General features: G+C 39.4%; 1 protein-coding gene across 2 annotated transcripts in view; it reads left to right on the top strand.

The window, feature by feature from the left end:
* ZNF407 (zinc finger protein 407) overlaps positions 1-23,840 on the top strand; it is a 336,175-nt gene that overhangs the window by 7,811 nt on the left and 304,524 nt on the right. The window contains exons 1-2 of one of the 2 annotated variants that reach the window (XM_035317943.1): positions 6,335-6,481; positions 17,301-22,112. In XM_035317943.1, the coding sequence (XP_035173834.1) occupies positions 17,336-22,112 (4,777 nt within the window). In that variant the 5' untranslated portion in view covers positions 6,335-6,481; positions 17,301-17,335. Of the gene's footprint in view, positions 1-6,334; positions 6,482-17,300; positions 22,113-23,840 lie in introns of those variants that run through there. The other variant, XM_035317944.1, reaches the window with a different exon arrangement.

Genomic DNA, 23,840 nt, shown 5'->3' with positions numbered 1-23,840 from the left:
TTCTTGGACTTCGTTGTGTGTGCCTCTGATGATACCTGCAGAGGGTTGTGTGTAGGCTTTGTTCCCTGTCTGATTTTCTTTTTGTCACCCAGGGAGTTTGCAGCAGGGATGGCAAAATGAGGAAGGAAGGAGAGGAAGAGACTGAAGAGAAGGGGAGGGTAGGTCTGACTTTGGAAGTATCCCTTCTGCAGCTCCGCTGCAGATGCCTGATAGGATGAAAGAAGCTCCTTGTCTTGCAATCCAGGAATCCCCCTTGGGCACAAGATTATTAGGTATGATAGATGGTTGGTTGGAGAGGACAAGAAAACACCTGAGAATGCATTTTGCCAGCTCTGTTCAGGCTACTCGGTTTCCATTTCCGTGTGAAAAACATGCTGAGCTTTGCAGGTGGAGGCTGACTTGGAGGGATGCCTTCCCTTTTTTCCTCATTATCATGGTTATGATTTTAGATGTTGCTGGTATCGGCACAGTATATTCTGAGGTACAGCATTAACAGAGACTTTTTTGGTCAGAGAATGGGGAATTTTCTATTTTGTATGTTAAGGGTGTATGCCCTGTGCCAAGGGGTACCCTACTGGGGAAATTTTGGAGGAGGAGGTGTGCAAGTAGAGGTAGTGCTACTATACCAGCTACTAGACCAGCTACTACAGATGGAGGGAGGTAGGCAAGCTTTCAGGCACACGAGCCTTTCTTTAATCCTGGTATTGATACCAAGATAATTAACAATATACTTGAAATAATAATAATTAAAAAGTTAATCTCTGAAATTTGTATTTAAATATTGTATGGAAGCGCAGATATGTAAGGAGTGTGTCTGTGTGTGGGGTCAAAACGTATTTTATTTATGCATTTGTTTTAAGTACTCAAAGGTCATTAGACTTGTAATTACAGAGCTTTGGATAACGTCTGATCTGGCAGTGCTGAGAAAACTTCAGTTCATGTAGCCATGGTTTCACCCTGATTTTATTTTTTTAATTAATTTTCATCCTTGTGAGTTATATTTCAAAACTTGATGTTACCTGTTTTGGGAGAGGAGAAATACACCACATAAGTATTTAAATTTTATTTGAATAAACCACCTAGAAAGCACAGAAAGAAAGAAAGTTATTCTCCCTGAAGTAAAATTGCAGTAGGGATTTTGATTTATAAAAGAAGATGTTCAGAGTGCTGGAATTGTCTAAACCATCAGAACTGCCACGCATAAATAATTACATAATTTCACACTTTCCAGTGAAGTCAGACCCTGATTAAGAAGTTGACAGCCTGAGAGGGTCCGCTCTTTGACAGTGATGTCTGTATTCCCTAAATTTGTAGAGACTGAATCCAGGAAACAGACTGAGATTTAAACCATTTACTTTGAACAAGAACCCTCAATGACAATTTTTTTTTCTTTTTTTTTTTTTTTTAAGAAAAAACAAGTTTTCATGCTTTAAATGCATAGGTATTTCAGCTTCTCCACTTCCAGCTAGCATAGATTTTGCTGATACCAGGTCTTCTCACTGTCTTGGTCCTCACTGTCTTTCAGTATGTTTGATATTCATATTTCTTTTTTATTCCTTCTTCCGTGCTGTGCTTTTTTTCTTCCTTTTCTTAAACAAATAGCTGATATGGTAATACGAACTCTAATAGGAAAAAGGCATTGTTTAACTCAGTTGGGGTACTACTAATCCAGTCACCAAATGTAACCATAACACAGCATGCATTTTAATTATTAAATATAATGGAGACTTTGCATTTTAAATCTCGAGCTATAAACCACTTTTCTGAAAATGCTCACTTCAGCACTACGATTTTAGATTGTAGTGAGTTACGGGGCCGTATTCTTTGATCAGTTATTAGAAGTTTGAGATAAGTAGCATTCAGTGCTCGTGTTAATTTTAAGAATACATATAGAAGTCACCGAAGGTCGAACTGAAGCTCAGTCCCATTTATTTTTAACAATTTAGTCAGCTGGATAAAGCAATGTAAAAATGGGTGCATAATGCAGTCATGCCAGTCATTCCAAATAAGGGTAATTTAAAGGCATTTTCAAGACTAATACTCCCCCAAATTCCAGTGCTTCGTAAAGTGTGCTTTATTACTAAATGGCATATTGTTAAGGTCTTTGCTTTAGATGTTTGTTTAGATATTTATTTGTTTAGATAGTTCTACAGAGTGCTCCTAATGCACTTTCAATGTCTTTCTACTAAAAACAGCTGAAGGGTAGAGCAACTACAATGTGTTTGCTCGTGTTTGGTCAGTACCTTTTTTGTCATGAATACATTTTTTTCTGTAAATTCTAAGAATAAATATATATAATGAATTCTAAAAGTAATACTCTTAATGTCTAAATGCTTTTTAACATAAAAAATAAATATACTCTTAGAGAGAATGTGGTTTTTAGTGAATCATCATGAAAACTTAATAACCTGTGCATGAGATGTGCACACTTGGAGCTCTGCCCTGGTCTCAGAAGCAGGGGACATCTCATTATTGAGCAGCTCCATTTGGCTTGGAGGAGGCTTTGCTTAGGTGCTTGCTTCATGATGCCAGGATGTTTCTGTCAGCCGGGATGGCACAGGTGCAGGACCAAGGCTTCCCGATGTGTGAGAGGTAAAGAGTGTGCTAGAAGCTCCGCAGAGTCAATGCTATCTTCTTTTTGCCCAGGTTGCGTGACCCAGCAGCTCTGCTTTCCTGGGTTCAGGACTTGTGCTTGCTGTCTCACTGTCATTCTTCTTACTGGGGGAGGCTGTCTCTTGTTAATTTGTTGTTGTTATTGTTGGGATTTTTTGTTTCTTTTTGTTTTTCTCTTCTCTCTGTGTGTTTTATTCAAGTACCTAACTCAGGATTGCAGATCCCACTTGGTGATCCAGACATTTTACAGCTTGGTGTTGAGCGTGGTTCAGTTGGTTGTGCTTGACATCCCTGGTATGGACACAGTCTTAAATAATTTTGGACTGTTGGATTTTGGAAATCAAGTGCAGATTTTTGTTCCATAGGACCACCCTAACCAGTGGAATATCCATGCTGTCTGGTTCGACTACCCTTTTTCCATCATCTTTTTCCTTTTGGTCATCTGTCATACATTTCATAAGCTGGTAACTGATTTTACACATGCAGCCTTTGCTTTTGATTCTTTTTTTTTTTTTTTTTTTCTTTCTAGGATACATTTGTCATGGCCCAGCAACTTTCTCAGTATTTCTTCTGCTCCTCACTATTCATCTATATTACAAATTAAATTATAGCATTGAAACAATTATGGTATCAGTGTCTGGTAGATCCTTAACATTCTGACTTCATAGTTCTCTCTTCTTAGGCAGCTTTTTTGAGTGCGTGGCGGGGGTGTGTGTAGGTGATACCTTTCTGCCTGTGAGAGCTGAGGCAGGGCCCTGCTCCCTGGCAAAATGGCAACCCCGAGAGCTGAGGTGCAGCTTGGTTTTGTGCTTTTTGTTGTGCTCCAGGCTGAAAATAAGATATTGGTAGTTGGAAATGGGCTAGGTTGCAGCATAAACCTTAAGGCCATGGTTGTTTGTCTCTCGTTGCCTTATTTCATGCTTCATTTTGGAATCGACCTGCTTATGTATGAGTTGTTTTCTGTATTTATAGATATATTTCTATATTAAAAAAAAAAACATTTTTTATACCCTTTAGCCCTTTGGCTCGCATGGACTTGTGACGCTTTCTGGCTGCCTCCGTGTTCCTGTTCCTGGGTAGGGGTGCACCGAGGGTCCCTGCTTCACCTCCCCGGGGTGATGCCTGGCTCCCCAACCCTCTGAGGGAGCCCAGAGCCATCCTTTGCCCATCCCTCCAAGGCAGTTCCACCGCTGGAGGTGTGCAGGCCACCGGGGAGGCTGCGTGGCCCTCACCCAGGCGTCTGGGCGGCTAGGCCGTCAAGTTTCCCGTCCGGTTGCTTTTCTTCTTCCCTTGCGGCCCTCTCCTGTCTTCCTCCGTATTTATTTAAAAATAAATAAATAAATAAAAAAGTGAAAGCGTACGGACTCTAAGTGTGAAGTGAATTTTTACAGCCCGGCCGTAAATTCCAAAATCTGGGGGGTTTATAATGGAAACGCTTAGAGGGGGAGAGGGGAGGGCGTGCTATAATACATATGTAACCTTTTTTCCCCTCTCTTTAGTGAATAGACCGTTTAAACTAAATTAAGTAAAGGGTATAAATTCTGTTGTTTCAGTTTTTAATATTTCATGGCTGATTTTATAGATAAAAATTACATTTAACAGTAAATATGAAGAAGAATTTATACAGCCTGTTCTAGTTTGATATGGAACAGCAAATCCCATTTCTCTGTAGCTGTAAAGAAAATTCATTATAATGTCTCTGGTTGTAAGAGATGGCTTCATTGTGATTAGTTACACTGATAATAAAACAACCTTTTTACAAATGGCAGAAGATACATGGGATTTCATGTGTCTGCCTTTTAACAGCATTGAATTTGTGCATTTGCTACCTTTACTCTGTAGTCCTTTTTCTTTTATATGTGGGCACTTCAGAAATCTGAAAGTTACTGAAAATAGTATAGTACAACTTAAGATTTTGTTCCTAACCGTTGAGTTTTCTAAATAAAAACACTAATTACGAAAAAGTGTTTTTACGTCACTTTAAACAACAAAGTTGGGGGATAAAATAATGAAATCTGGATATCTGGCATTACTTTCTGAATCCCTTTTAAGTATCTAAAGAAATATCTTGACTTTCAAATGCCCTATTCCCAGTGACTTCAGTTGGATTTAGAAGTCTGTGGGTATTCTCGGTATTTCAAACAGGTAGTGTTGAACTAGGATGTCTACTAAGCAGTTGACAACCCAAATGTAGGCTTTTTTGGGTGTGGATTTTGTGAAGAATTTGTAGCCATTGAAGGAATATTTATTTTTCTTTTGTGTGTTCCTCTAATAATTCATAGATTTCCTTAGCACAATAATGCAAAATGGGTACGATGAGAAAAGTATTCTGTATTCTGCTGTATTAATTAGAACCTTTGCATATTTATAGTGCAGTGATTTGTGCTGTTACCGAGGTTGAACAAGTAAAACCTCCTGTATGGCTTACTTTATAGAAATAATATCATATATTAGAGTCCTGAAAAATGGTGCGCGTGCTACAAAGTGATATTTTTATTTGTAAAATAGAATTACAGGGCAACTGTTGGAAGTGAGTTCCGTTCCTGCTTCACGTAAAAAGTGAAAGAATATGCTGCCTTAAGAGTGGGGAAGGCTGTAGAGCTGACAAAACAGAAGTTGTATTTGATTATCAAATATTTATGGAATTTACCGGAAAGTGAAAATCTGAATCATGGTGCTTGGGAGAAATAGGATGTAATGCTCAAATGTTCTAGGAAACACAAAATGGAACAGAACGCTTAATAGAAGGTTTCACTTAAAAAGAGATGAGCAATATTTTTGCTCTCCTTTTCTGTAAGCTTCAATTTTAGACTGTTACCTCTTTTTACATTGATTATTACAGCTAGGAAAAGAACTCCTGTAGCACTTGTTAAAAGTGTTGCCACAAAATGAATACCAGGAAAATGGACATTAATGACCGAAACAGGGGACTAAATATTCTTTTTACCACTTGAGAGCAAAACAGACTGTGCCTGTACTCTTTGCTAGAGGAAGCAGCCTGTCTGGCTGGCAGCCTGCTTTCTGTGTCCGTATTGCTCCGTCAGAGAAATTAACTCTGTCTGTAATGTGGGCTGGTGTGGCTCCTCTGCTTAGTAAGCTGGGAGTGCAGAGCCAACGTGCTGCCCTGTCGACAGTGCGGAAAAACTGACTTTGTATCCTGGCTGTGCTCTGCTGTTATAAATCATCGTGCAGGTAGCCCATAAGGGTGAGCTTGTGGTCCTCCGGATCCTCGCGCAGTCTGAACTGAGTGATAGCCTACTTAGTAATATGTCAATTTTTTCTCTAAGGAAACGTTGGGACAGCTGTAATTTCTTATTCTAGCTTGGTCTCCATGTGCGTGCCCATTGTCGCCACAGAATATGTTTTCTTTGTTCATTAAAACCTATTGATCTCAGGAAAGTTTGTAAGATTGATTTTAACTCAGTGCTTTTCAGGGAATTAGTAGTATTTTTAGCAATAACACTCTCCTAATGCATTCCCAAGAGAGAGTGATGAATAGAGGAAATACAAAGGCAACTTACACAAGTTGCAGTCCCCAAGGTCTCCTCTCATGGGGAAAAATCATGTGTCTCTGCTGGTGTGCGATGCGTGGAGCCTTGTCTGGAAAGGGCCTCCCAGGCTGTGGTGCTTGTTCGGACTGCTTGCCCAAAAGGGATGCAGCGAGGGGGAGGTGGTGGCTGCAGTCACCGAACTCACCGGTACCTGTTTTTCCTCCCCACAGAGAAGGAGTGCAACAGATGTTATCCCGAGCACTTCAGCTTTAGGTGCTGCTGCTGCCTCTAACCTGGGCAGAGGAGAACGCTGCTGACCCTGGACTCCACGTGTGATGCTTCTCAGTGATGTCTGATAGTTGGGGTGCTGACTGGAGGTACGATTTTGTGATAAACTGAAGGAAATGCACTGCAGTCCTACGTAGCTATTATGTAATAACCCTTAAAATATCGAGATTTTGCCCTAGATATCCACGTAATAGAAAGCTAATGAACAAGGTGCAGCTGTTTGATATCACAGAATGAAGCTGCACAATGTTTGTAGATCCCAAGGAAGTGGTCTGGTCTCCAGTGCGGCTGTACTGTGTGTACCATTCCTAGAGGAGGAATGAAATTTTCATTGCCACCGAGCCCTTCTTTGGGAATGCACGTGAGCACATGTGCCTAACTTCAGACCTCGGAGGAATCATTCCCACACTATCCCCATGCTTAAGTATATTGCTAATTCTGGAAGATAACTGAATTTCAGGGACTGATTTGGGTAGGCACCGAATTTGCTGCACTGACACAAGTAGACATGGGGGAAGCGGTGCTATTGGTAACGAGTGTCATTTAAAACCTTCATGGTATTTGTTCCTAAAGTATCAGTGCTGCAAATTCTTTGTACAAGGGGGTAATTGGGGGTTTGTAGGTGATGTCAGCAAGGGGCTGTCCCTACTCTTAAATTCCTTCCCATCCCCTTGGTAAGGACCTGTCCTGGGGAGATCTGGTTTCTCTGCACGGCTGTGGTGCAAGGTGGATGTTGCTCTCACATCTCCTGTCCCCAGTCTCCTGTACAGAGCGCTTTGCTGCAGCACTGCCCCTGCCTCGGTTGCCTTCTCTCTCCATCCACTGCCCGGGAGCGTGTGTTGCTGGTCGGCTTTTGGCTTCTCTTCTCTCCATGGCTGGAGGAGAGGCACCTTTTGTAGCTCCATGGTTATCTGGGGCAGAGGGCTTGGGGATGGGGAAGGGAAAAGGCTCCATATTGTGCCGTAAGAGTAGCTCACGACTCGTCACAGGCACCGCAGCAGTCAGTACTAGTTTTTGTATCATCTCATATTGCAAGTGCCACCGTAACATCTGTATACCTCCCTCTGCTGTCTCGTAGTTGCTTCCATCTGTTGACACAGTCAGTGATGGAAATTAGAGTGAAATTCAATGGTAAACTGTTGAACTTTTCAGAGCGCAGAAGTACGTAGCTTTAAAAGGCATTCAGTGACTTCAGCTGAAGCAGGGTTTGTTCTCTTGAAAGCAAATAACAGTTATTACAGAGGAAGCCAGGCTTCACACAGCTATGGATGGTTTAAGTCTTGGTGACAATCATCTAAGGTTATCGGGGAAAAAATCACCCTATCTGTTGCAGAGGAGCTGGCAGAACTATTGTGATTGCTTGCATGCATTATAAGAAACTGTTGAGGAGGAAAGGTGTAATTTGACACGCAGCCTTTCCACCGTGTGTTAGAGGTTTATCACCTATGCAGCTGAGATCTGTGTACTGCTATCATCTTTTTATACTAATTTCTAAGGGTGGATATTACTTTCTCTTTGTTAGAGATACAGCCATACAAAGAAATGAAGCTGCTTCGTATGCTTTGCTGAAGTGTACTGGAGGACTAACGTGCTGTGGCAGGGATTAGGGACAGCATCTATAGCACAGAGCCTTTCTGAATACACCAAAATGAGAAACAGCCCCCCACTTCAACTGCTCCACGGCCCCCTCCCCCTCTGCCTTACTTAAGCAACTGAGCTGGAAAATCAAAACTGAAAAGAAAGTCTGGGTTTCATATGTCTTACAGGACTGAGCTGAAGTACTTTCAGCGTGCGCACTTATATGTCGTCTTACAGAAAAATGGGCTTTGTCTTTGTGTAATAAGCTAATAGTTAAAATGAGTACATCGCTGTGTATTCATACTGATACTATGCTGATTTGATATGTGCATACATGTAAATGTACATATTCTAATGAGTATGCATTTAACTGATGATAATGCCATCTGTCAGTTCTGTAGGTACGCCTACCAAAGAGGCACGTAATACATTTCTCTTGGAACTGCTTTTCTCAGAGAAATGCAGTTACTTCCTTGTGTGAAGTGGCCACCAGGTGTCATCAGAATGCTTTTATTTTTATTAATTTCTTGTTTTCTTTAGAAGTGTATGCACAATTTGTATTCTTCTCTGGAAACTTTCTTAACCTACTGCACGAGTGGTCCTAACTCCTTATGTTAACCTGTTCAGTGAAAAAATCATGGAGCCTTTTTCCTCGTATCATCAGCCTATTAAAGGATCTCAGCTGAAAACAAGAAGCACAGTAACACCAAGTGTGTGCATGTACACACAAATTATTATATGTGTTCTTTGCCACAGTCATTTAAAAGAGGGGAATAAATACATTAAGCCAAACCACGTGCACCTAATTTACCTTAGTAGATCTTAGAGTCATTAAAGAACAACAAGCAAGGCAATTAAAGTGATCGGTCAGAAGACACCAGCATTTGAAACGCGTTGGATTTCCCTTTCTACCTTCCACCATCCTCCCTCCTTTTTACGCCTTTCATACAGTTTTGGTGTTCTAACTTCACCCTGGAGGTGTTATTTATTTACTTAACTTAGTTCTGAAGGGTTTGGCATACTTGCATAAATTATGGGTAAGATACATCCAAACTATTGCTGGGGTACCTTTGATTTGAAACGGTGTTGTTTAGGTTCTTTTTTATATATACAGTGAGCTATTGCTCAGTGAGTATCTGGGTAATAAATAACCGAAAAATGCTCAATATTTGCATTTTAATTGTGTGGGTTTTTGTTGTTACGTAAGAAATTAAGAGAACATTTCAATGTGAAAAAATGCATATTTTTGTCTTTTTATTCTCTTCCTCACTGCAGTTTTTTCTACTTCCTACTTCCCTTCTGCATCCTGGTTCATCTTACTCAAAAACTGGGTTTCGGGCTGGCAGAGGGCTGGCTGCTTGTGCTGGGCTTTCCAGCTGTGCTGTTGCTGCCCCTCAAGCAGTGTTAGCAGGCAAGTGCAGCCCAGGCTGCAATAATGGGGGCCTCCTGGCTGCTCTTCGTATGACACAGTAGTTTAAAACAAGGGGTCAACAAAGCTCTCTTCTCTTGTTTGTATTTTATTTTTGTTTGTTTGTTTTAAAAGAAAGTTGGTGAAAATTTAGGAAGTCTTGGCAAGTACTGGACACCAGAAGAGCTCTCTAGGAAATCTGTACTACTTTTGTTTTAAAAGAGAAGAGTCAACAGAGTCAGGGTTTCTAGGCTAAAAATTGTAAGAGCCAGCTTGCAAGAAATAGCAATTTTACCTCACTTTTGACTCTTTCTGCAAAAGTGCAGGAAAAAGTACAAGTTTTTTTCAGGTGGCAGCAGGATAGCGATAGTGCGTTTGTGCTTCCTCTGTCACATTTCAATGGGATTCACTGTATGTTAGAGCGTACAACAGCCTATGATAGAGAAGAAATTCAAATTACTTTTACTTTTTCTTTTCTAGTTTTAATTGGTGAAGTTGGTCAGAATTGCATCTTCCATGAAACCATGTAATTCTGAGGATTCCCACAAACCAAGGGACGTGTTACTGTGTGTGAAAAGTGATTCAGCTATTTTTTCATGGATCCAATGAACACTCTAAACTGTTTTGAGAAGACTTAAATACTGTTTTTCATCCACAAATATCACAGTGCTGTAGAAATACGATCTTTCTTGGATCCTCAGAAGTGTTTTTTTGTATATTTTTATTGCTATTGCTGTATCTATGCTTCCCTCTATAAGTAGTCAAAACTCTTTGAATTTATAAGTAAAAACATAGGGATCTCTTTAAATATTAAAAATTAAAAATTTTGAGGTCCTTCAACACTTCTTAGGAGATTCTAGTGCATTTCCTCTTACTTTCTGTCTTGGACATTGAATTATTTCTGACAGCACCTGAAATGAGTCTGTACCCCTGCCTTTGTGTGTGGGGGGGGTGGGGGGGGGGGAGCTCTCAGCAAAACTAATCTAGTGAGTGATCATTACTGAATTTAGCAGCATTTGGCTCTTGCAGAAGTGAGGTGATGATGAATTAAGAAGCTTTTTTTTTTTTTTCCCTTTTTTTTTTTGTGTGAGTTTTGTGTGAGTTTTTTTGTGTATATATATATATATATATATATATAATGTCAGGCATTTGTAAAGACTTCCTTTATTTTGTCTTTTTTTCCCCCTGAAGGACTTTCAGTGGTTTGGAAGCAGAAGCGAGAAGGATGTGAGTAGTATTACAGGGTGCATTTATTTCCCTCTGATGCCCTTACAGTTCTTTCTGATGCCTATGGGAAAACGATGTTAGTGAGCACAGATAGCTCACAGTCCTCAATGATGCTGAGGTGATGACTATCAGTGTGCTTTTTATTTTGCTATTTTAAGTACTGGAGATTTATCAGTGTGGATGTTTCAAAGTTTTTAGTCTTTGAAAGCCTATAGCTTGTTTGGAAGTCTGCTCTGGAGGTTCTGGTGCCTAACAAACAAACAAAAAAACAAAATGAGATGCTGTACATAAAGAAAAGGGTTACAACGCAGAGCTTGAAGTTCCAGTGTTCTTCAGCTGCAAGGAAAAATATGTTTGTGACTGGTAGCATTAAAGACTTCTCAAAGTAAAGTTGATCTTTTTTCTATTTGAACAATTCTACTGTCTTGTCTGTTCCATTGATGAGAGACTATTCTCTTGGATTAGTTGCTCTGAAGGAAGAGATGTAACCTTGTAAGACTGTGAGAAAGACACACAGTTTGATTAAGAATGTTCTGCCTTTGAAAGTGAGAAAATGTTTATTTGGCACAAAGTTTACACATTGAATTGAGTTGTTCACATTCAGTTTTGTTAAGGCTATATAAGGAGCTCCTTAAATTAGTATTGCTTTATTGTAGCCATTATTTCATTGAAAGAATTAATTGTCTGAAGAAGGGAACTTTTTAATGGAGAGAAGAAAAAATTTGTTTTCGATGTATCTCTTCCTTTACAAACACTGCAGATTGGATATTGAGTACTTGGAGATGATAATATGCTGACTGAGAGGTGTTTTGGGAATTTTCATGCCAGGATTAGCACACAAAATAAAAATCTAAGTGGAATATGGTACCTGTAAATACATTTTCTTTGGGTTCTTCCATATGCATCCACACTCCTTTTGTTATAGAGCTGGCATATGACCAGAAAGAGAAGTAAATACAAATGTATTGAGCATCAACTTAGGGAGCTTTGCAGTTCATTTCAGGTTTATGGAACATTACTAAATTGCTTGTCCTTTTGATTTTAATTTGAGATTACAACTTTCTAAATTTCATCTGAGGATTAGGGAAATGTAAATCTCACATTGAAAATCTCAACTGTACTGTCTTTATCTGTTGCCATAGAGGAATTATATCCTGCTTTGTGGACTACCAGAGGAAAAAATAGTGAAAACACTCCAGTAAAATGTTTTCTATTTTTGTCAAAGAGAAGATCTTCTGTCCCCAGATGACTGATGCTTTTATATAGAGCTGTAGCAAATACAATATCAGTAGACGAGAAAGCATTGTAGGAAGAATAAAAAAAATCTGTATTCTTATTTGGTATTAAATAGTGGTAGTAGCTTCAGAAATTTTATTTTTCTCATGTTTTCTATTCGTTTTCTTCTTTGTAGGTAGTGAAGAAGTGATGAGTTGTGACAGTGGAATGTATCTTTTAAATTAGATTAATTATTAAAACAAAGCCTCCTGATTCCTACCATTTGGAAGCCCTAGTGCATGGAAGAGGAGACTCTTTAGCTGTTTTGGCTTTTGTGTCACAGCCAAAATCCTGTGTATTATGCAGTTGTAATTTAAGAATGTATCTTTCCTCATATACGTGGTGAGGATTTTGGTATTTTTATGATGTAGATTTAGCATATGTAACATCAACATTCTGCTTTTGAAGATCTTAAAAATATGTTTAACTTCTTTTGGATAGTTGAGTAATTATTGAAGAAAAGCATTATGTTAAGGACTTAGCTAATATGTCCAGTAGAATTACTGAGCTTAGCACAAATGTTCGGGCCACAACAGGTTTCTTTTCAAAACTTATGAGCAGCTATGTGCTGCAAAGAACCTTAAAGTGTGTTAAGTAATGTATGACTGTCTCCAAGCAGAAGAATTTGTTAACCTGAAGCTAATGTGGCAAATTAATTTTTGTTCACGTCCTTTAAGAATCTGTTCAGCTATACTTGATTTATATGAACATTAACAAAAGATTTATGTTACAAAAAGTCAACCCACTTTTGAGTTAGAACAGCTTCATTTTGAACATCAAGCATGATGTTCAGAGAGAGCCGTTTGACAGAACTGAGTTTTCACCTACTGAAATACCGAAGATTTGACCGCTGCCTATTTCGGTTGGGCTTGATTCTGTGCCCTGGTGCCTGGTGATCTGCTGCATTGTACCTGTCTGTTTTATTGGTGAGGTCCAGGGCCTGCAAAATCCCATTTGATTTATTGATATGATAGGTTAAGTGGTTACCTGTCGTCATTACTTGTAAAAACTTAACAGGAATCATTAAAAAGTGAAGATGGACTGAAAAGCATGAACACTTGCATATTTTTAGGCTCATTGATCCATGATTAAGGTAGTAACAACTTCAAGAGCTGTGCTTCTCCCCTTCTACTGCTGTATGAGTCTGCCAACATCACACAGACGTCAAAAGCCTTATTCGGTCATGGTGGAGGTATGTAGGATTTGGACTTAAGCCTGTGCTTAAGTTGCTGTGGCTGCAGAGAGGTACTTGTTACATCTAGGATGTGTTTTTTGGTTGCCACTTGACTTTATCAAACTCCAGATGCAGAATCTTTGCTCCTGCTGTTGATCCCTGTTCCACTCAAACGCTTCATCCAAGATCTATTTTGCACAAAAACACTCACATTTAGCCATATGTATAATATTTTAGTTGTGGTCACTGGGACTGTACAAACTCAGAGTGCTTTTGATGCCTTCTTTGATGTCTCAGTTCCCATACTAATACTAAATGTAGGCTAGCCATTAATTAGTGTCGTGGCTTTGATGAGAGTGGAGATGAATTAGCTTATGCAGACTGAGTATTAGGACAGTCCAGACTTGATACCAGCTTGCTCCTTTGCAATGCTCTCTTGTTTGGTGGCAAATCTGATCAGGCACTTTCAGGAAAGAAGCTTATAGTAAAGGAAGAAGCACAGGAAGCAAGAGCAAAACAGTGCTAAGATGGCTCCTCTTGCCTAGAGGAGACTTACGGTGTGCTGGACACATCCTTCAAGTAATAATAGTCATTTGTGCAATAAATATATGCAGGAAACTGAGAAGAGTTCTGCCCAAAGCTTGCTTTGTGTGTAAGGCACCACAGTCCTGTCAAGAGAACAGAGGCATATGCTTCTAAAGTTGTGTTAGAGACACAGTGGTGTTGTCTGAGCAGAGATCCGAGTGGGGAGAAACTGCGATGTGCTTCCGTGCTGCAGGTTAGATCTTGTCTGGGGTTTGGAAAACTGATCCTATCACAGCAAATCACTGACTGTGGTCCAAGGAAACAGTAGGGACAATAGCCATTACCATCTACCTCAGAGGACACACTCCTGTCCTAAAGGCAACGTCAAGAGAGAACTAAAAGGAACTTAAGGAAATCCAAGTCCTTAGATTAATGTGAGTAATGTTAGCAGGACAACAGCAGGCACCTCAAAGATGTTTTGTTTTATGTTTTGTTCTTTATGGATTATGGTTTCATGCAGGTGGAAACTCCAGTGTGACGGTATTTTGACACAGGCTATATGGTGGTTGGGGCAGAGACCAATATGCCTCTGGGGAGTGTGTGCAGGGAGAGATTATTATCATGAACACTCATGGGGGTTGGAGACAAAGCATGTGAAGGCTACACCTAACTTGTTCTGTGTGCTTGAGGACTTACTGCCTTGATGACTGATAGGTGTTGTTAGCTGTGGGATGGACGCCAGGCTGTTGACTTCACCAGGAGGAGCACTGCCTGTAACTGAAGTGGAGTGTGTCTCTGGTCTGCATGGGAAAAGTTATCACAGAATGAAGGCAGGATCGAGTGTGGCCATTTGCTGATGTCTTGGAGGACTGTGGGCATTAGGTAAGAAGGCTGGGGCATAAAACTGCTTTTCATGTTTGTTGCATATGTGACTAGTTTAATTTCACACTGAAGTTATTGAGAGCACCTGTGAGATTTGTATTTTGCTTGTTACGCTTGCCCAGCAACCTGTTTGTGACTACAGTTTGCAAAGATAAAATAAGGGAAATGTATTTCTTTTTCTGAGGATGTGAAAGCCCTTAATTGATGCAATACAGTTGAATTGAATCCAACCAGACAAGGATGGATGCCAGAGCTGGGATTGCAATCTGTTTTTTTTTTTTTTTTTTTGATAGCTCGTAGAGTGGGATGAACTTCTATGGGAGAGTTAGTGAACAAATGCCGAGAAGCAAGGCTAAGCCTGCGGGTACCGCATGCCAATAAGCAGCCATCTTTTTTGAGGTTTGCAGGTGGCTATTGGAAATGAGCTGAATCCGAGCGGGTATGGCAGGAAAGGCTTGTTCTGAGAGGAGCTGATACCATTCTGTGACAGCCGGGAAGCATCCACCTCAGGTGATTACTCTATCTCTGGCTGAAAGTGGTTTGCGATTCCTCTCAGAGGTTGATCTAGGTGTGACAGCACTCTAAGGTTTAAATCAAATTATAGGATGACTTTAAATGGACATGAAGCATGTTGGAAGAGAGTGTGGTGAGGAGCCACCAATCCTCTGCTTATTAATATGGCTTGGATGTGTGAATTTTTGTCAATGGAGAAACCACTAATTTCCCAGATGCAACCTTTGATAATGGAAGTTTCCAGTGCAGGTATTAGTACACTGCTGGAACAGGTTCTCTGATAAATTAAATGCTCCGAGAGGAAAGTATCCTATAAAGAAGATGGAGGGTTGGCCTGACATTGCAAATTGTCTTGTACAGCAGGGAAAAACTGCTTTTTCCCCCAGGTCATATAAAGAAAGAGTGGTCAGGGCTCAGTGGTGGGCTGGGAACTTGCTGTGGAAGTGCAGTGAGGCAGAGGACTCAGGGCTGCTGCTTGCAGACAGTTAAGGATGGACTTGCGGTGCTCATCACTGAAATAATTCTTGATATTTCCTAAGCAAGTTATATACATAAAGTTGTACTCCTATTAAACAACATAATTCTAACCTAATCTTTTTTTCCATATCACAAGCAGTGGTCGTAAACCTTTTCAGGGTATGCTTGCTCTTCAAAGGCTTCATTCCCCTCTGCTATTAATTTCTGTGGTGTTTCTGAGTATACTGACAGTATATTGGCGTACACCAACTGAAAATATGGACCTGATTGTTTTAATTCTACCTAATTGTGATAGTATGTATCATGGTTTGGTGAAAAAGGAAAAAAACATAATACAGTATAAGAATCAGAAAAACACAAAGAAGCGGTATTTGGAGAGACTGCTGAGATCTGGAGATTTTGCTTTCTCATTTAAAAGGCTAGGTATAGCTAACAGGGTATAAGTTTGGTCAGTATTATAGCTCAGTGACAGGCCTGCAGTTGGAAAACAGGTCTGTTCAACATGTGCAACTTCTATGTACTCAATTGCTTACAGGCCTTCCTTAAATTATCATTAAGCCCCAAAGCAATTTTGTTTTTACTTCTGTGAGTAACAAGTCCATTTGATTTGGGTGTATTTCCCCAATTTAACGCTTTTTTACTTTGTTCTCAAAACCAAGATTTTTTTGAGATGTACTTGAATACTTTTTTTGTACCTTGCATTGCCTGTATCAACGTTGCAATTACTTAATCTTGTCAGGAAGTACTTAGAATTGTGGTCATGGCCTCATTCAATGGATAACTGAACAAAAAAATGGATACTTGGGTTTGCAGCAAGTTGATGTTTAAATCATAGCATAAAGCACATAGATAAACATTTAGGATTTAATCATCTGTTAAAATGAAATGCACTTTCAATTCTCGATCGCTTCATATCAGAATGGAAAGCTAATAAACGTCAAGATTTGATTTCCCACCCCCGCCCCCCTTGTAAAGTGCGTTGGTAACATCAGTTTTCTGCTGGTGACATCTTGTTGGGAGCAGGAAGGTCACGCTGGGAAGTTGAAAGAAAGCTTTTGGTAACTGGATGTGGATGGCTAGAGTTTGTGCTGGGGTTCAAAGATGTTTCGTGTCTCTGCACTGCTATTTCATGTCTTTTTTATTGGGAAATGAACTTCTAGAGGATTTTCAAGGAGTGATGGGGAACTATACTAGTGGCCTTTTCTTTTATAACATGGCTCAGATAGCATTTTTCATCTCATTCCTTAGCAGGTAATCTAAATGGGAAGGATGGAGATCTTTATACTTAAAGTAATTTGTGTTGGCTTTGTTTTGTTTGTTGTTGCGTTGCAGTCATGGTCATTTGCTCCTCGGAGCTTTTAAGTTTGTGATCCTGGATTTCTTGACTAGGAAATGTTGAATGTCCCATGACTGGTTTCCTGAACTCTGTTAGTGTTTAACATATCCTAAAAATGCTTCTAGAAATGAAGGTTAGGCTTGTCTGCCCAAGTTTAAGCATGTAAAAATTCAAGCACTTAAATAAAATTAACATATTTTTAGGGTTGCTAAGCATGTGAGTCTTGGCAATGCTCACTGGTAAGTTACTTGATTACAGAACCACTTTTGAAGCCAGTCCTTGGTCACATGGTGTTTAAATGTCATAGAGAACCAAGTGCCTAGGAGTTGTTTTGGTTTTCAGGTGTCACAAGGTTTGACACAATTTTATTTTGCTATATATTTTTTTTTATTAAACTTGTTTTGATAAATTAAATTAAAAAAAAAACAAACAACTTTTTTTTTTAAAAAAAACTTGAACTTTATAAATTTTGGTTGTATATAAAAGATTAATAATAACCCTTTTCTTTTATAGGTACTAAGCCAAATGATGTACAGTTGACAGTATCCATGTTAAGAATGGATGGGGAGGATAATCAGAAGAGAGATGATGTTGATGAGAGCTTGGAAACTAAGCTGAGAAAAGGATCCCTGAAAAATGCATCAGGAGAAAATGCTGAATGTGATTCTTCATCTCAGCAGAGAAGAAAGCTCATATCAGATGAAGTATTCAGGAACCTTGAAAAGAGAAGAAGAGAGAATGGAACAAATAAAAGGGCATTGCCAGGATCACCAAGCCTGGACATTGTTGAAGCAGAAAGACCTGAAAATGTCTGCAGGAAAAGAAAGCTGATTTCTTCAGCAGACATGAAGGACAGTGGAAGGAAGCTGCACAAAGTCCTAGTTGGAGGAGCAGATAATATTGAAGCTGGAGCTGCAAAGAAGGAAGGAGTCACCAGTTGTCATGGTGACAACTTATTTAATTCAAATTTCATGTGTCCACATTGTGATTTCAAATGTGCTGATGGTGCTATCCTGAAAATTCACAAGGAAAGCAAACATTCACAAGAGATGCTAGCTGCTGCTCCTGAAAAGTTAACTTCTTCAGAAGAAATCAATGTTGGCTACAGAGTTGGAAACATAGACAAAGATTTTAAAGACAAAACATGTGATCAGTTATTACCATCCTGCTCTGATATGGAAAAGCATATACAAGAAAGCCACTCTAAACAATCTGAAGAGCAAACAAGCCCTCACTGTAGTTGCTCAGCTAAATGTAGTTCAACATTACATACACATGCTAAGCAAGATTATGAGCAATCCAAGATATTTTGTTGTGATCTTTGTGGTTTTCAGAGTCCCGAGGAAAATCTCCTAAATTCTCATTTCCTTGGCAAGACACACCTTCGACGCCAAAATCTTGCTGCACGGGGAGGATTTGTGCAGATATTGACAAAAAAATCGTTTAAAAAGCAACAGTTTACTGCAACCAGAGAGAGAAATGTGAGAGCAAAACCTGGGAGCAGTAAATTAAGGGCAAGGACTGCTGATGCAAAAGTATTAAATGTTTGCAGTGCACTGAAAGGCTCAAAAGTAAGCTTGTCTAAACAAAATGATAACACTGAACTTCTTGTTGAAATGATACCATCTACAGATATTCCTGATGAAAAAGCAGATACTACGATAGGAAAGTTGCTTTCTTCCAGCATAGAAGGAGCTCATGAAGTTAATACGGAAAAGCTAGAAATACTAGGACCCTCAGAAAGCGTATTGCAGAAATCAGAACTCCCACCAACTACCAAAAAGCTAGTTAGCAGTTTAAATGTGACAAAGAGATTTGATAGACTGGAACATAAAAGAAACATTGCATTGCTAAGAACTTCTTTTGGAGGAAGCAGTTCTCTTAGATTAAAAAGGCAAGTTAAAAGAAGGTACAGTTTGTTGGGTAAGAGAGGCAAGTCTGAAACTAAGAGAGGATACATAAAGCATGTCTCCAGCACACAGGTTAAACCTGGTGATTCAAGCCCTACAGCACATACAGAATTAGAAACAGATGGTAAAAGTCTTTGTAATACTTCAGAAATTCAAGATCTTACTCACGATAAGCCAAATATACTTTCTTCCAGCCCTACGGATACTAAAAATTCTGAAGGTAAACTTACTGCTGATCACGGTGTTCATCATACTTCCATTGACTGTGGTCATGCTTTTCAGAACAAAAAAAGTTTGGAAACTCATGCTGTAGAGTTTCATACAAAAAGGGTTCAGTTTCATTGTCAGACATGTAGTTATTCCTCTGGAGTCGAGGAAGACATGAAGCAACACTGTCAGGACAGTAAACACCAGATGGGAGGTTGCAGCTTTAATTGTCAACTCTGTTCATTTACCAGCTTGAATGTGATAAACTTTGAAAGCCATATGAGTGAAGTGCATAATGTGTCCCATAGTTGTCCAACTTGTGTTCTTTTCTTTCAAACACAACAAGAGCTGATAAATCATCAAAAGGATGAGAAACATGATAGTTCATTAGTTCAGCCAGCTACTTCATTGAGTAACAGTGGTCCCACCTTGCAAGTGGTAAGTTTTGCCGACTCACTATCAAACAGTAGCCAAAATCTTGTAAAGGAAATGGAAGTACCAATAAAACCAAAAAATCCAGACTCTTTCTTTGCAAATCATAGAAATGATGTAAAGCATTCTGTTCTGAATAAAACCCAATTTCAGTGTAAAAAGTGTTTTTATAAGACAAGATCTTCCACGGTTCTTACAAGGCACATAAAACTCCGACATGCACAGGAGTATCACTTCCTTTGCAAAGCATGTAATCTTTACTCCCTGAGTAAGGAAGGAATGGAGAAGCATATCAAAAGAAGCAAACACCTTGAAAATGCCAGGAAAAACAATATTGGACTACGTTTTGAGGAATGCATTGAAAAAGTTTGCGTTGGTGTTGGTGGTATTAAAACAGTGATGGAACCTTCCATTTCTGGGAATGGCAACACAGAGTTAGATAAAGAAATTATACACGTTTCATCTTCTACTGTGGAAAACATATCGAGAAATAAGGAATTTGTTCCAGTTGATCAAAGAATTGGTGAAAATGAATTGGTTTTAGCTAATGCACCGAAAAGAGGGAGACCCAAAGGCACTATTTCTAGGACATGTACCCATTGTGGTCTTTTGGCCTCCAGTGTTACAAACTTAACTGTTCATATCAGACGAAAGCACAGTCATCAGTACAGCTATTTGTGTAAGGTTTGCAATTACTACACTGTAACCAAAGGAGATATGGAACGGCACTGTGCAACCAAAAAACATAAAAGTCGTGTGGAAATAGAAGGACATGGAAAACAGAACTCAGAGATTGTTGTTAACCCTGAAGGAGGTAATTTTGAATCCATGAGCAAGGTTAGCAGCCCTGTGACTGCTTTGTGTGAACATGTTGAGGATGGTAGCCAGACATCAGATTTGGGGAATTCTGTCTTAGACAATCAGGAAGTTGAGCAAGGAGAGGCTGAGGTAAAAGCTGAAAATGTCAGTAGGCTGCCAGATTTGGAGCATGCTAGCAATTCAGTAAATATAAAACAACACATACTGCTTGAACCAGCAAAGATTACTCAGGATGGTGACCCGTGCTTCCAGAGAAGAGCAGTGGGTGCAAACGACAACAGGTGTATACATTGCGACTTCACTGCTCATTCTTCTTCTTCTTTGGAGTTGCACGTGAAACGAAAACATACAAAACAATTTGAATACTACTGCATGGCTTGTGACTACTATGCTGTTACTCGGAGAGAGATGATTAGGCATGCGGCAACAGAGAAACATAAAATTAGGAGGGAGTCGCATGTGTATTCCTCAGTGGAGGAAGCAGACGCAGCACATATCACTAAAGAAGGCACTGCTTTGTCTCAAGAGGAGCACCATCCCGGTGCAGGAGAGATGAAAACTGTTCCATGTGAAATGAAATACGCCAGTGATGCAGTAGAAGGTGATCATGTGAATAAAAGCTTAACTGAGGGTATTGTCATAGATGAAAATGCATCCCCAGAAATGCCTAAAGAAGGCAGCTCCCAAAATACAGTAGAAAGTGAAGTTGAAGTGGAAGCTAAAAATGGAGGAGAAAACCTTTTTTGCGAAGGATTCCAGCAGGGTCCTCAGAAAGATAAAGCTGTTAAGTTTGATGAAGAGGTATCGGTTAAAGAAGCAGGCACTTGTGAGTTGCAGTGCAATGGGCATGGTGGGGAACTGCTCAACTCAGATGACTGCACTGCAGAAAATCAGAATATTTCAGGTGGCACAGACTTGAATTCAGGAAAAGGCGAGGAAAGCTTGGAAGCAACTAGAGAAAACCCTGAAGTAGAATGTAGAAACACAGACGTTCTTGACGAAATACCACTGACAGAAAATAACCCACTTATATTAAGTCTTCCAGAAACAAAAAGTGCAGAACAGCAATCAAATTTTGCTGGAAACATTGGAGAAATGGTGCAAAATATACATAGTTTAGAGGGTGACAGAAGTTTCAAAGAGGATCCTACTGGGGAGGAGGAAGAAGCCCTTATGGAAGCACAACATGAAGCAGAAGTATCTATAAATAACAGTGTTTGGGAGGCAGATGGCTCAGCAGCTGAGGGCATGCAAGAAAGTAGTAATGAGGCTTTAGGAACAGCTATCAGTGCTGATGATAAAGGAAAGGCAATGCAAAATTTTGGCAAGTTTGATCCTTCCATAGTGAGATTAAAAAGCCATCAAGATGAGGAGGCCATTGACCATGCAGATGAAGGACAAACGTCAGGTGGAGCGAGAGTTAGTGAGCTTGCAGTGAAAGCAGACACTTCACCAAACAGTGGGAAAAAGAAGAAGTCGGAAGGAATTTCCCTTGGGGAATCGACACGTATTCGCTGTGATGACTGCGGTTTCCTAGCAGATGGTTTGAGCGGACTAAATGTTCACATAGCCATGAAACATCCTTCAAAAGAAAAACATTTTCATTGTTTACTCTGTGGAAAATCGTTTTACACAGAGAGCAACCTTCACCAGCACTTGGCCAGTGCGGGGCACATGCGAAATGAGCAGGCAAGTGTGGAGGAGCTGCCCGAAGGAGGCGCTACCTTTAAATGTGTGAAGTGCACGGAGCCCTTCGATTCGGAGCAGAACTTGTTCCTCCACATCAAAGAGCAGCACGAGGAACTGTTGCGGGAAGTGAATAAGTACATCGTGGAAGACACTGAGCAAATAAACAGAGAGAGGGAAGAGAACCAAGGCAACATCTGCAAGTACTGTGGGAAGATGTGTAGGAGTAGCAATTCCATGGCCTTCCTAGCTCACATTCGTACCCATACAGGTATGGAAACGCTCTCTTTGCAAGTGGTCTCTTTGAAACTGAGTGAATTACTACCATTGGTCTTTTTCTGCTTGTTAATCTCTTTAACGTTTCTTAGGAACTGGTATTCATACCGCCTGATGAGCCACTGATGAAATTGAAAATTACCTAAAGGGGTTTGAAAATATGGTGATCAAAGGGCAGAAAATGTAAGAACACTTTAATGCAGTCGCCCTTCTGCTTTTTGTTTCATATACAGAGATTTCCTTCCCTTTAATCTAAATTGTAATCGTTAATTGGTTCTTAAATTCATATAATGAAACAGTGCTGGTTTAAGAGAACAATTAGCTGTTCTTTCTAACGTCTTCTTCCTCGCAGTTGTTTAATATCCAAATTGTTTATTTTGTTTCAATTCAGTAATACTTGTAGCATTTTAGCATGATGCTTCAGGATAGCCATTTGAGAATACATCATTCCTTAATAAATATCAATAATGAGCATCAAGAGTTTATTGTAGAAATAAGTTATGGGAATTGGAACAGGTCAGCCTTTTTGGGAGGTAGTGTGTAATGTTGATGTGATGCACGGGGATGTAATATCTGATTAAGTTTCTGTGCTGATCACACTTTCAATTCATTTTTATGTTTAATTTTAAGTGGAAAATTTAAAAAACATTTTTGTAGAAAAATGCATAAGCTGCAGTTCTAAATTTATGTAAAAATTCACTGCGATGTTTCTATAAACCTGCCATACATTCTTTATTTTAAATAGACAGCTTTTCTAAATCACTGAGCTCTGCTTAGACAAGTGGTGTCTCCATGGTTGAATTTATGAGTGGATTTGAATAATAAATTCACATTTCAATGAACATATTTTCATTAAAACTGTAAGGTTTATTTTACTGTACTTTTAAATAATGGCTTATTATGGAAGCTATAGTTTAAATTCATGCAGTATTTGAAACTTAGTGCATGGTTACAAGGAAGAGAACAAAAAGGTAAGAAAAAAAGAAACATGTAAGTATGGTAATTCCTGGCGTAATCCTAAAATAGTTTCGTAAGTTTTTTATGAAAAGGCGAGGGCATGACTGGACAACAAAGTTCAAAATTAATCTTGGGGAACGTGGACGTTGTATTTCAAACCTTTCAAAGCTTTTTACTGTAGCTGCAGTATTCATGGATGCCAATAACTCACCTACTTAATACTTTCAGCGTTACTTCTGGCCTGCCAATATTGCAGTTATCTGGATTGTTGCAGCTAATGTCCAACTTTGAATGCAGTGTTAAGTCTTTAGAGGGACAGTCGTGTTCACATGGTCAGAGCAGCTGTATAAGCCCTTAATATGCCCTCTTATGGCAGATAAAACTGAATAAAACTAAGGGGGAAGATGCTAATGGAGCTCTCTTTAGAATTCTTTATGCAACTGTCTGGTCAAGACATGTTGCTTATAATTGATGTGTCCATTACTTGAATTCTCTTGTAATTATAGTCAATAAGTCTTGTAAATGTGTTAAAGCTCACTAAAAGCATACAAATTCAAGAACAGAGTAAGGCTAATAATTTAAAATAATCAATGTAGGCATTTCAGCACTTAATTTCCCTTGTGTGTTGATAGCTGATCATTCTTAATCCATTAAGATTTATTTAGTCGTTTACAATGCAAAATAGGTTTGCACTGGTCACTTGTGCCATTTGAAAATGTCCACCAGGTTAAGTGCAGAATGTAGTCCATTAGTCTTCCTTGACTAT

This window comes from Oxyura jamaicensis, chromosome 2 (genome assembly GCF_011077185.1).
Source record: "Oxyura jamaicensis isolate SHBP4307 breed ruddy duck chromosome 2, BPBGC_Ojam_1.0, whole genome shotgun sequence".
NCBI lineage: Eukaryota > Metazoa > Chordata > Aves > Anseriformes > Anatidae > Oxyura > Oxyura jamaicensis.
The sequence above is the reverse complement of the archived record's forward strand: the minus strand, read 5'-3'. Positions and strand labels throughout refer to the sequence as shown.